The sequence below is a fragment of the Equus caballus genome, chromosome 4 (assembly GCF_041296265.1).
Source record: "Equus caballus isolate H_3958 breed thoroughbred chromosome 4, TB-T2T, whole genome shotgun sequence".
Lineage (NCBI taxonomy): Eukaryota > Metazoa > Chordata > Mammalia > Perissodactyla > Equidae > Equus > Equus caballus.
This window is the reverse complement of record NC_091687.1, coordinates 81,586,248-81,599,531: the sequence shown is the minus strand read 5'-3', so window position 1 is coordinate 81,599,531 and position 13,284 is coordinate 81,586,248. Positions and strand designations below refer to the sequence as shown.

General features: G+C 37.7%; 1 protein-coding gene across 7 annotated transcripts in view; it reads right to left on the bottom strand.

Moving 5' to 3' along the window:
* CPED1 (cadherin like and PC-esterase domain containing 1) overlaps positions 1-13,284 on the bottom strand; it is a 271,966-nt gene that overhangs the window by 179,943 nt on the left and 78,739 nt on the right. For all 7 annotated transcript variants that reach the window (XM_070264955.1, XM_023639557.2, XM_070264957.1 and 4 more), the window contains exons 6-7: positions 1,714-1,846; positions 226-394 (exon numbers count right to left, since the gene is read on the bottom strand). In XM_070264955.1, coding sequence (XP_070121056.1) covers positions 226-394; positions 1,714-1,846 — 302 coding nt within the window. The remainder of the gene's footprint in view (positions 1-225; positions 395-1,713; positions 1,847-13,284) is intronic.

The window sequence follows — 13,284 nt, the reverse complement described above, 5'->3', positions numbered from 1 at the left end:
AGAAAAAAAGATGTAGCTTTTGTGATTCCTAGTGAATCAGGCTGTTTCGAGTTCAGTTTTGAACCTGCACCTATTAAGTGAAAATCTCTGCTTACAGCTACAATACAATGAAATCTTTGCTCAAGGGGATTTGATAATCATAAAGGTCGGAGAAAGGCAGCCCAACTCACTTTACTTATCTGCAACATACTTTGGGTGAAATTACAACTTCGATGGAAATTTTACCTTGACAGTGAAGCGTTTTTTCCTTGGTGGATTCCAAATTGTGCCAGTCGAATGAATGAATGCACGTAAAGGGGTTAAAGATGTCACCAACACATATGCTTTAAGAATCACAGACAGATCTTCAGCTCTAAAGATTGTTTCATGTGGAGCCAGGACTGTTGTTTGATTTCTAAAAAAGAAAACAATGTAGTTAATGTTCCACAATTGAGGGTGAGTATGTAATTTATAAATTACCTCAAAGCTTTGTATACCCTGTGTATCCTTTGTTGGACCCCAGCCTTCAGTGTGTGGGTTTCCTTAAACAATTTCACTGCTTATTAGCATCACCACCAGGGGACATACAAGTACAAAGAGAAGGGATCAAATTGATAAGAGTCCCTACTCCAGCAGATTTAATCTAAGATTTTTTAAAAAGAAAGAAAGGTAGGAAAATAGTACCTAAAATAAGGTTTAAAGATTTAAATTAGTCACATATGGTACCATTGCACCAAAAGTGATACAAATTACAGTTTAGGGAGCAGTGAAACACCTGAAATTTTCTGGTTCTACCCTCACCTACCTTTGGTGCATTTCTCCTTGACAAGAAAAGATGTTAAATTTCTTAATGGTGGACAAGGCACTAAAAACATGCCAAAATACTTTCACCACAAGTTTGATGCCATCTAATAACTCTTATCACAGATAATTAAGGGTCAACTTAAGGGATGAAGTATTAAGAAAACACTTCAGTCTATATAGGAAAACTAACACTAGTTTAATGTCTTGTAATGAAACAAACAGACTTTCATCATAAAGGATACCAAAATGTATAACTATTTGCTTTCCTGCACCGTATTTCTACACTTTAAAAATCTAAGTGTTATCAGCGAAAAGATTGTGCTATTTCAACTTCTGAAGTCTAGGTAAGCACAAGATGCATAACATTCTTCAATAAATACTGTTAACTGAGAAAATACTACTTAATAATTATAAAATTAGATGAGGCAAACTCATTTTTGTCTTGGATAAGATCATTTAAATCTCTTAATTTTTCACTATAATTTATCTACATTTTAAAATCCTTCCCCTGGAGGTAACTTAGTAACTGGGTACTTTACAGTTGCTTTCTTAGATCTGGGGAGCCATAAAAAAATAATAAGTAGGAAAAAAGATGCATTCAGCCATACTCATAGACTAAGGCAATGTCATTTGAGTATAAAATGAAAGTTAAAATTTTATAGTTTCACATCGTCAAGGTTTTAAATTCAATTTCCACTAATGTAACTTCCTAGATAAGAGACTTATTTACCCAAATGTTTATTCTATGGCAGGAGAGGGTTGAATTAGTCTAGAAGAAAATCAATGATGGCACTCTTTATTAAGAAGAGATAGCCAAAAATTTATGTAACAGAATCCGATAATCTAAACATGTACCCTCCCAACCCCCATATCTGTTTGGTGTTTCCTAAAATGTACGCTGGACATAACAATTCAAAGTGATTAGCTTACAGCTGTTCACGCCTCCAGTCCCACGGTTTCCACATATGTGGCTTCACTGTCTTTAAAAGGTGACTCGAAATACTCAGCTTTAATGGTGTGCTCTGATCCAGACACACAGAGGGGCTCACGAGAAGTCGCAATTCTGAAACGAGTCAAAAGAGCAAAAGAAAGTCATTCTATCATTTCCTTTTGGAATTCCTTCCAAGCTAGAGTCTATGTGTTAAACTATAGGGTCCACGGGAAATATGCAACAAATTTTCTCCCCAGTCTGAATCAAAGTTAGATCTATGAAGTATGAATGCAAAGTCAGATCTATGAAGTATGAAGAATGAACGAAAACAATTTAATAACTGATTTCAAATATTCTTCCTCAGAAGGGGAGGTAGATATGATGTCTCCAACTGTCCCACTCCAAGCGGCTCTATCCTCCACACAGCTAAGACAAGCACTGTCAACACGGGGAAGGGAGCTGCAAGAGTGACTTGTTTGTGATGAGAATATAACATAGACCACTTGAGTTGATTTCCTGACAATACAGTCCTTCACAGGCTAGAGTCTGTCATGTTCCATGACCTTGGTCACCTCAACAACAGTGTTTTATTATTTTGCAAAATATTATTTATTAGTTTTTTTGGGGGGTGGTGAGGAAGATTGGCCCTGAGCTAACACCTGTGGCCAATCTTCCTCTTTTTGCTTGAGGAAGAGTGGCCCTGAGCTAACATCTGTGCCCATCTTCCTCTATTTTATACGTGGGATGCTGCCACAGCATGGCTTGATGAGTGGTGTAGGTCCACACCGGGGATCCAAACCCCCTAACCCGGGCTGCCGAAGCAGAGTGCACCTAACTTAACCACTAGGCAACTGGGCCAGCCCCCTTTACTGGGTTTTTAAAGTATACGAAAGTAAAGACCAACAATAATGACTTACTTCAGAACACTCATACTGATATTTAAAAAAAAATAGATGCATTGTATGTGCATGATTAGAAAAATCAAATTGTACAGAAAGCTATCACATGAAAAGAAAAAGCATCCAGCAATCTACCCCCATCTAGGAACTCTCTCCATCAAAGCCAATGCTTATATATTCCCTTTTGAAGTCTAGATAAGCACACAATGGGTCAGATGCATGTGACTCTTCAATATATAAATTGATACAAATATGAATATATCTACATAAACGTAGATATCTCTGTTTTTCAAATTATTCAAAAAGACCTTATAATAGTCTATTTCTGGCTTATTTATCTACTAATCCATCCTGGAGTCCTTTCCATATGAGCATATACAGAATTACTTTATACTTCTTAATGGCTTAGGGTGTTCTGTTGAATGAATGCACCTTTAATTTAACCATTCCCTTACTGCTGTGTATTCAGATTATTTTTGTAACATTTTTCTTTTGCTATTTCAAAAATATTGCAATGAAGGCTCTTATTCATCTATTTAGGTGTACTTTTACAAGTTTACCAAGGGGCAAATTCTAATCTGTATGTGTAATTGCCAGGTCAATGGGTAGACACATTGTAAATTTGATAGACATCACCAAATTACCTTCCAAAAAGGTTGCCCCAATTTCCACTCTCTCCGACAGCATAAGACAGTTGTTTCCTTACTGCCAGGTCACAGTGCTTTGTTTTTAAATTATATAATTTATCTAGCTCTCAAAATGAAACAAAGCCTTTAAACTCTTTTTCCCCCTTGTGCACGTTTCATCAATACTAACATAGTCTAATTTAAAACACTTCACACTCTTAAGTAAAAGTCACCAGAAGTCAAGCTGTTCAACGAATTCCCCTATCTCATTTAGCACAGTATGATCTTTCTCAGAAAACGATGGCCTATTTGTAAAGCTTCCCCATTAATGAAGTTCCAATACATCACAACAAAAGAAATACTCAAATTGCTTGTTTCCAGAGGTGACAAATGAAGAGTCATTAAGATAACTTTTTTCTTGGCAATCACAACTTAAAAAGAGTTGAAGTGTTTATATAATCCTTTAAATATGCAGTAAGAAAATGTGTTCTTTTTTTCACCAAATAGACTGATTTCTTCAGATTAAATTTGCAGTAGGAAAATGTGTTCTTCTTTTTCACTAAATAGACATTTTTTAGAAGTTATTACTATGAAAACTGTTGCTTTTCCAAAAGAGCTCATTTGTAGCCTTCTTTTGTATAATACGAGAACAGTGTAATTTACTCCGATTTCCCTTTTACCCTTGCTGCCAGGAAGCACAGCACCAATTTGAAGCCCAAGCAGAGCCAACTTTGAAAAAGCTAGACATATCATTTCACCAGGCAGTAGCTCAGTGGTTTTGAGGAAGTAGTCAGCAGATACGTCAAAAGAGTAAACAATTTTATGTCACCTTTTTCTGTTTAAAGTGGAAGAGCCTACGCAGTGGAAGGAGTCCAATTCAGGAATTGCCAAGAACTTGTCAGATCTCCACATCAGCCCCTGAAACTGTGGTTGAACAGTGGAATGGAACATTGACTAAAGTAATTTGTACGTTTGCTGATATATATATAAGACTTTACATTATATTATTCCAGGCTTGGAGGTTACTTTACATGATTCTTTAAAAAAAAACCCAAAAATGAAAATACAAACAAAAACACCTCTGTAATTAGATGTCCCCTGACGTCTAAAATCATTTTCATTTCCTTTGAAATTTTCTGGAGCTTTATAAATAATTGTGGAAACTTTAAGTACTCTAGGTTCTTATTTAACAGAGTCAAAGATTTGTCAGTAATCACTATTCCTTATATCTTTCATTTGGCATATCTATCAAGGGCTCTCTCAATAGGCCAGTCCAATCCACGTGTTTTAATATTCCATTCCCCTTCTCCCTGGACCCCTGACCACATACAGGGAGCCTGGAAATCTCCTATAAACAATGTCAAAACTAGCTTCTGTTTTGGGAAGGAATTTGGGAGATGAGGCTCTGTGATACAGTCTTCCAAATGGCTTTGTAATTCATTATCACGTATTTATTAAATATTTTCAGAAAGTAAGTAAATACGGAGGGCTGACCATGTGTCTTTAGAGTTTCCTACCCCACACTATGAGGACTGAACAGATGGCAGATCCAGATGTGAAATATCACATGCACTTTTATTTATTGACTACTCTTAGCTTATTTTACAGAGCTCTGAAGCTGGTAACTTTACCTCTTACCCAAAGTGAAAGTGAACAATTTGTTGGGGATGCATGAAGACTGCTTTTCTCATGTCTTAATATCTCGTTAGCCAGGCACTGAGTACCTGCTGACTGTGATGCAGTTTTATGAAAAGAAAGATTAAACCAAAATCACGAGACCTGGGTTTTCATTTTGATTCTTACCAACCAATGCTTAATGGGCATGTAACTTGTCAAGGAGTCTTCTAGAATCCAGAATCTGATTCCTCATGTATCTTCTGAATGTCCCACATTATTGAACACAATACTGATGCATAGCAAGTGCTCAGTAAATGTCTGCTCTAGTGATGAACTAGTTTTGGGGGTTTAAGCCAACATATAGCTAGAGAACAAAAGGGTATTCCAATGTATTAAAAGTATTTTATTCAGTCATTCATTTTTTCCCATCCATGTGGCATGTAATTATATACATCTCATGCAAAGACTAAACACTGGAAAACACTTGTACTAGCAAAGATTAGCTGCCAAGTTTATATTCTATTTGATTTAATGTTTTGCCCCATAGCTAATAATTAATAGGAAAGCAATGGTAAAAATGGAGTTTGTAACAATTTGAAACAATTCAAAATGTTTGAATATTGTCTTGCATTTCATATTAGGAAACTTGGCCACGTTTTCTTATTTTAAAACTTCCAGTGAAGATAAAAGGCCCTAATTAATAATTAACAATTAGTTTTGAGATTAGAAGTGCAAATAAGTAGCACTTGTGGATGTATTAGATGCTCTTCCTGCCCAAGGGCATTTACAAGTCTTAGTCCCTAATCTGCAGGTATAAAAGCTATGCAAATATGCCCTCAGATCTTACATGCATAGCAAATATAAATTAATATATGCACAAACTGAAGTCATAGCCAGGAAATAACTCTCAGTCAGGAACCTTGGAGAAAATGGATGGATGGCAGAGGCCCAGGGAAAATTGAAGAGACTATTAACCAAGAGACTATTCAAGAAGGGACTGTTAACAAACACAAGGGTAGAGTTAAGGGAAAACAACACTCTGTAGTGAAGTTCCCCAGGGCTGACAAAATGCAAGCTCTTACTGCCCCTGCCCCAGCAGGGAGATGATTACAGAAGCAGGCAGAGGGCATAGCTGTGGGACCGGGCACGGAACGTGAGCTATGGCCACCGTGGAGGAGCACAGACCCTTCCAAGCCAGGGTCAAGCAGGGAAGCAGGTAAGGAATAAATGTCTCAAAGTTCTCTCCTGAACTCTGATCTCCTGCTGGAAGTCGTGGGACAAAGGAGCCCTGCTGATGCAGTCTAGGGAGGACAGCTTCTTGGGGAAAGATCTAGAGTGAATCGGCAGGGCAAATGGAGAATTTCCAGCACAAACCCTACACTTGGAAAATTCAAGTTGTGGCCCTAGTCTTCTCCTTACTAGTCATGTGTCCTGGAGAAACAATTATATGTGTGTATGTGTATATGCGTGTGTGTGTCTTCACATAGAGAAAGTGAGTGAGAGAAATAATATTAGCTTTGATTTCAAATAAAAGCATTTGTGTGTGGCAGCAGGGGATGGGTTAGGCTGAACCATATGAAACTGCCTTTTGTTAGGTCAAAAATGTTTGAATGTTGATCAAATATTAGCAAGTTCATAAGATTTCTCTTGCTATACTATGGTGCTATTGGAGGCAAGCAAGAGAGTGTATAAACACACTATCTGTGAAAGAAGGTTCCAGTGGCTAGAATGCCTGTAGGTGGGAATGACAAAGGGTGACGGTTAATTTTATATGTCAAATTGACTGGGCCAACGGATGCCCAGATAGCTAGTTAAACAATGTTTCTGGGTGTGCCTGTGAGGGTGTTTCTGGAAGAGATTAGCACTTGAATTGGTGGAAGGAGTACAGCAGATAGCTCTCCTATTAACCAATTTGTTGAGGGCCTGAATAGGACAAAAAGGCAGGGGAAGGCTGAATTTACTCTCTGCTTGACTGATTGAGCAGAGACATCCATCTTCTCCTGCCCTCAAACCTAGACTGGAATCCACACCACTGGCTTTCTACACTACTAGCTTTCCTGGGTCTCCAGCTTGCAGATGGCAGATCATGGGGCTTCTCAGCCTCCATAATCACATGAGCCAATACCTTTCAATAAAACTCTTTCCCTCCCTCTCTCTCAATAAATAGATAAATGACAGACAGAGAGATGATAGATATATCGACAGAGATAGAGATATCCTATTGGTTCTGTTTCTCTAGAGAACCCTAATACAAGGGATGGTCTTGAAATCATTCAATGAATATTTAGTATACGCTTTGAAAACAACAGAAGCATAGACCAAGTTCTACCAATTCCAAGAAGAGAACAAATATCCTCATCTTTGAATACATTTCCTTCTTTGCGTGATGATGAAATATCACAGCAGCAAGCATAGTGGGTACTAAACAAATATTTGCTGAATGAACAACTAGATGATTTCTATGGTCCTTTACAATTCTAAATTTCTGAGATACTAGGTGAAAAGTTATGCTGTAATTTTTAATACATGCTATATGTGACCTAATGGAATAGCTAAGTGGCAAGGGTCCAAGGGCCAGAGCTGAAATACAGTCCTTCTGTGAGTTCCAGCAATTATGAGTGCTGCGCAGGGTCAACCAGCTGCCGTTTCATTTGTGAGAGGCCCAATAAACCTCGTAGCAGAGACTGTATCTGGACCCTCTTTAAGCTCCCACCCCGTGAGAAAGTATTTGGGGAATACCAACCACTCTTGCACCTCTTAAGCAGTGTACAAAAGGGGGAGAAAACAAGATAGATTCAAGTTCACAAACCTATCACTCATTGGCAGTTAGAGAGGAGGAAATATTTTAAGTGCCTCAAAGGGTATTCTCAGTTCACCGGACTGTAAGCTCTGTGAAGTCAGGGCCTCTGGGTTTTTTCCTCCATTGCCTATCTAGTGCCAAGCACAGGCTGGCACTTAATATAGCTCAACAAATCTCAGCTTAATAAGTGAATTCCAATGTCTTCTTACCCAAATAACTAGAGATATGTGCACTGCTCATAGAAAAAAGGGGCTGAAATGACAAGAACGAGCAAGCCAAGTGCTGTCAGGTTTCACCAGAGTTGTTCTGCACAACATTTTCATTCATGACCTGGAAAATGAGTGTAAGATGGGCAGAGATTGGTTTTCTCTCTCCACTCTGATGTGGTGTTCGTCATAGTGGCATGGTATGTTCGGACCATATCGGGATGCTGCAACAACACTGAGGCAGCTCCAGCGAGAGGACAGAGATGCCCACTCCAAGATGAACTACTGAAGGCCAAGAGGACTAATATCAGCAGAGGCCCCTGGAAGCCACGGTGAGCACAGGAAACCATACGGAAGAGAAGGTCGCCAGCAGACAGCCAAGAGGAGGGCTGCCCCTTATAGGGACACCTTGTAAGGGAGGGATTTAGGGGCCCAGGTTACATTTGTTTTACCGGGAAAACTGACCCTGGGGCTGAGAAGACATGGTTGAAACCAATAAAGATGCAGGTTCCAATGTGTCCAGGACATTGCAATATAGTTGCTAACCAATACTTTTTTCAAAAATATTTTACAGGGGCCGGCCCCGTGCCCGAATGGTTAAGTTTGCACGCTCTGCTTCAGCAGCCCAGGGTTTCCTCGGTTTGGATCCTGGGCACGGACATGGCACCACTCATTAGGCCATGTTGAGGTGGTGTCCCACATGCCATAATTAGAAGGACCCACAACTAAAATATACAACTATATACCGGGGGGATTTGGGGAGAAAAACAAAAGATTGGCAACAGTTAGCTCAGGTGCCAATCTTTAAAAAGAAGCAACAACATATTTTACAAATAATATTTCAAATAACATTTATTTTAAAAATCTGAATTCCTATTAATGGATTCCTATTCATAGGTATGATCATGAGCTAATTCCTTAACTTCTCCAAGTTCACTACTTTTATGTGGAAAATGAGAATAATAGTAATAATACAAGAAGAAGAACCTACCCCATATGGATGCTGACAGAATTAGATTTAAATTTCTTTAAAGTGCTTTGCACAGCATGTGGCATATAGTAAATGCTCAAAAAATGTTAAATAGCTACTAGTAGCAGTAGTTTAGTATAATCCTTTTCTATAACCTAGAAAACCTGTTCATAACTTTAGAAACTTTAAAGTGGAACTAAAATGTTACTCCTTCTGAATTTATTCAACACTAAGGGGTTCTCACTACTGCTGACTATCAGACAAAGGCTAATCTATTAAATCCTCTTTTGTGTGATTCTTAAACATCTGACATTTGACATTAGCCTCTTAAGAACAAATATGTAGACCAAAATAAAACACAGCATCTTTACCATAAGTTGCCTGTAAAGATTTCAATGGATGGGCTAAGCCTAGGACTGACCCAGTTACTGAAATATTTAAGTCTGTTCCTCTGTAGTACTTTGTTCAGAGAGAAACTTCTTTGCAAACAACCAACACAACTAGCTCTGAGTCAACAGATTTATGACACAAAGACAAAAATCCCTGGACTATTTCAGACCTACACTTGAAATTAAATGATATAATTTGAGGATCCAAACACTCCAAACACATCAATTCCTTAATACAGTTTTACTTTCGTTATGCAAGTGGCATTGGCCAAAGAGTATCTTTAAGAGTATGGATACACTGCACATGTAAAGGCAATACTAATACATAATTCTACAAATGCAATTTGACCCATAAAATGACCATATCAATGACATAGCAATATGTTTTAAAGGGGCAGTCATTGTATAAACTTTTCACCAACTAAACAATCAATCAATCAAATGCTTATTGAGCACTCGACAAATGCAAGCCACAAATGTTCTCCTTTCTGTTCTTTTTCAGTGGAAGTGTCAAAGTCATGCCACTCTAGGAAAACAATTTTTCCCATGGACTGCTCTGTTTTGACATGACAACATAAGAACCTTGAATTCTGCTCATTTTCCTTGGTAGTGAAAGCTATGTCTAGACTACTACTTCAATTTTCTTGCTGCTATGATTTCACTGCAATGACCAAACAGCATGAAAGATTGTTTTATTACTTTATGGCAGCTTAATTTTGCTTTGATGTTTTTCTGCATGAATTTTCCAGGGGAAAAGGAGGGGGAAAAATGCTTGACTACTTCAGCAAGACCAAAGATGAATAATTTGGTATAAATTAATGAGCATCATTAATAACAATTTGAAACACAAGCTCCAACAAATACTAATACGTAAAGTGCAACAAATACCATAATAGAATAGCAGTCCAAGCCCACGCAGTGCTAAAACAAGTTACTCACTTTATTAATGTTAAACTTTTTTGTCAGAAACATTTTTTTTGCATATAGCATGAAATATTATTGATATAATTTACATCAGAAAAATTAATGACTTAACCAGAAATTTGTAACAGCGATTCCAAATTCTTTTTAAGTATATTGAAGTCAATTCCCAATGTAAATGTAAGACACGAACACTGGGGGTGATTGCCCCTATTTTCAACGAAACCATACATTAGCATATCTCTTCTTCAATGTCAACTTCACAGACCAACTCAATCTTCAATTTTTACCCTATAATTTTGGTATAATAAAAAATGTGCATGGTATTGCTGTCAGTTTGCTTCTCTACTTCTATAGTATTTACAAGTAAATGTATTATATGTAAACTGAGTGCGTATTTGAAATAGCACGATTTTCATAATATCTGACTCCGAGAGTGAGACACGAATAAAGAACATGCAGAGACTAGAGCTAATTGCCAAAATGAAATCTAATGAGGGCCAGAGATCCAAATGCCAGAAATAGGTCAGGAACACGGAAATATGTCAGAAGAGATATTTGGTTAGGACACTGAACAAACTTATTCCTACAGAACCATTTTGTCCTAAAGCTCTTTCCTTCCAACTGACCAGCAAAATGATTGGAGTCTGTGGCGGTCAGGTTGGGCTGAGTGACATTATAACACAGGAGTCCACTCCTAATATATGAAGACACAAAGGTGAGAGTCAGAAGCGAGACAGAACCTGACAAGAGTTTCTGAAACGGTATCTCAGTTTTCAACCTTAGCTAGTAAGCCAACCGTTAGCTAGGTACATTTGGCTTGTTTATATCTTGTAAATGACTAAAGAATTAGCCAATTAATTGAGCCAAAGGGAACAGGATCTTCATATCAGAAGTGCTAAGTAATTGTTGGTCTTTAAAGACGTTAATTAGGTGATTAAAATTTTGGATTTTTTTTCCAACTCTTGTCCAGATTTTAAACTCTGAAGTTAATCTGTCTCTTGTCCAGGTAGAATTTAGACCAAGACATTAAATTCAAATGACTATTTTCTGTAAGGATAGTCTCCATATTTTCCTCTTACATCTCTCACCTCTTATTCTGTCAAGATACATATAACACATAAACTAATATATATTTCATATATATGTATATATATATGAATTATTTTCCAGAGATTTAACACACTCTAACACAGGTTTTAGAGTTATAACATCAGCACATCATCTCAATTAATATGACTTGTTTGCATGTCCCTGTGTAGCAATCCCAGACGAACTTCTAGTTCTAAGTTGTTACTTAGATGCCTTAAAATAGGTGGATGGTGAATAACAAGACATTTATATCTTGCTATTTCTTACCAAATACATTAAATGTCTTAGGGAAACTAATTTTATAGCACCTAATATTGTCCCAGTCATTTTCAACTAACTAGGGCTGTGTAGTCATTGCTGTGAGCTCCGGTAACACTCAGGGGTTCAAGGTCATGAGCTAACCACTCACAGTCCCTGCTATAGTGTGACTCTGTAGACAGCCAATGGAAGTTGAATTAAAAAGCTTGGGTTGCAAGTAGTGGAAAGAATTCAAGCTAGCTTTAAGTCAAAAGGGGAAAATATTGGGTAACAGTGAAAAAATACCCAAGTACAGGTGTTCCCCTCCTCGTTTTCTCTCCAAGAAAGAATGATTCATGCTTATTTGGGAACCAAGTCTTTGTTATGTTGTTTGGAGTAATGGGAAGAATTAAATGGATCTTTTAGTGTATGCAAGTGAGTTGGAGAGAGGAGAGTGAACAAAGAGGCAAGTGCGGAGAGAGGCCGCCTAAGGTGAGGTACAGGAGGTTGCCTAAGGGGAAAAGAGGCTTACATAAACAGAATCTGGCAGAAATTTTATTGTGCATTGAGTAAGGCTAATTTCCTCTTTGCTGCCATTTTGTCTTCAACGATCCCTCACTCAAAAAAAAAAAAGAACTATTAAAAAATTTAAACTACTCTTCAAGGCTTTTGCAGTCAGTCCTGTTGTTGTTGGAGGAGGTGTATTAATTTTTAAATTTGTTTGCTTAATACAACATAATGTGTAGCTTTCTCTCAAGGGGTCCATTTTTGCTAACCCTGCATTCCTGGCTCAGTCTCCTGTGGCAGAGGTCAGGTCCCACTGCCTGGGTTGGCTGCTGGGGTTTTCCACCGTGAGGAAAGGGGTGCCACCGGCAGGAAAGCAAAATCAGATTTAGAGAAAAAAATACATGAAGTTTCTATTAGGAGAAAAGTGGAACTCAAGAGCGTTCATTCAATTTCACGGGTCTAGAGTGAAAAGTGACAGAAGTTCATGGCCACCATTATCCATCAAATGATTTGCAATTCAGGTTTTCAGTACTATACTTCAGAACTACTCACCTAGTCTCCAACTTGCCACTAGTGATGATTTTCTCAGAGAATGCTGCTCCTTATTCAGCATTTTCTCCCATCCCCCAAATCTGGCTTTTATTTACCAAATCACTTCAAACATTCACAGTATCCATTAGTCCCAGAAACCTCAGTCCCAGAGTCGACTTTAGGGCACATGTTTCTGACTAGAAATTTTCAAAATGACATAAGACTAGGTTTTTGGTTGTTCAGCTTTATTCACCGCCCCACCACGTGAGCTATATTCTATTTAATTAAGGGTTTTTCACCCAGAAACAGCTTAAAATGTTGTTTCAATAGTTTATACACAGCAAAATGTCCTATTAAAATCTGTCTGATAGGTAAAATTTCCCTTAATTAAAACCTCCGGGTACACCTGGTACATTGCTCATTTTGCTCTCGGCACAACACATGTAGATTTACCAATAAATCATACAACAGGGAAATTTTAAACACTACTTTGTGGGTGGTATCTTTGCTTTTTATAGCCTGCTATGAATACAGTTTAAAGTTCTTTCCCTTAAATGACACAAGCTCTTCTAAAATTGGCTGTTGACTGACCTACACAGGACTGAGAAGGAATCTAGAAACAGAAATATTACAAAATACTGAACTGAAAAAGATAAATTAGGCGTAACAAGTTTACTTAACCATGTAATTTTCCTCCTTTTCTTCTTAATTCTGTATTTAGATTCAAAGTAAACGTTCCTGCTTCTGAAATATTTGGAACACAAGAATATAAATA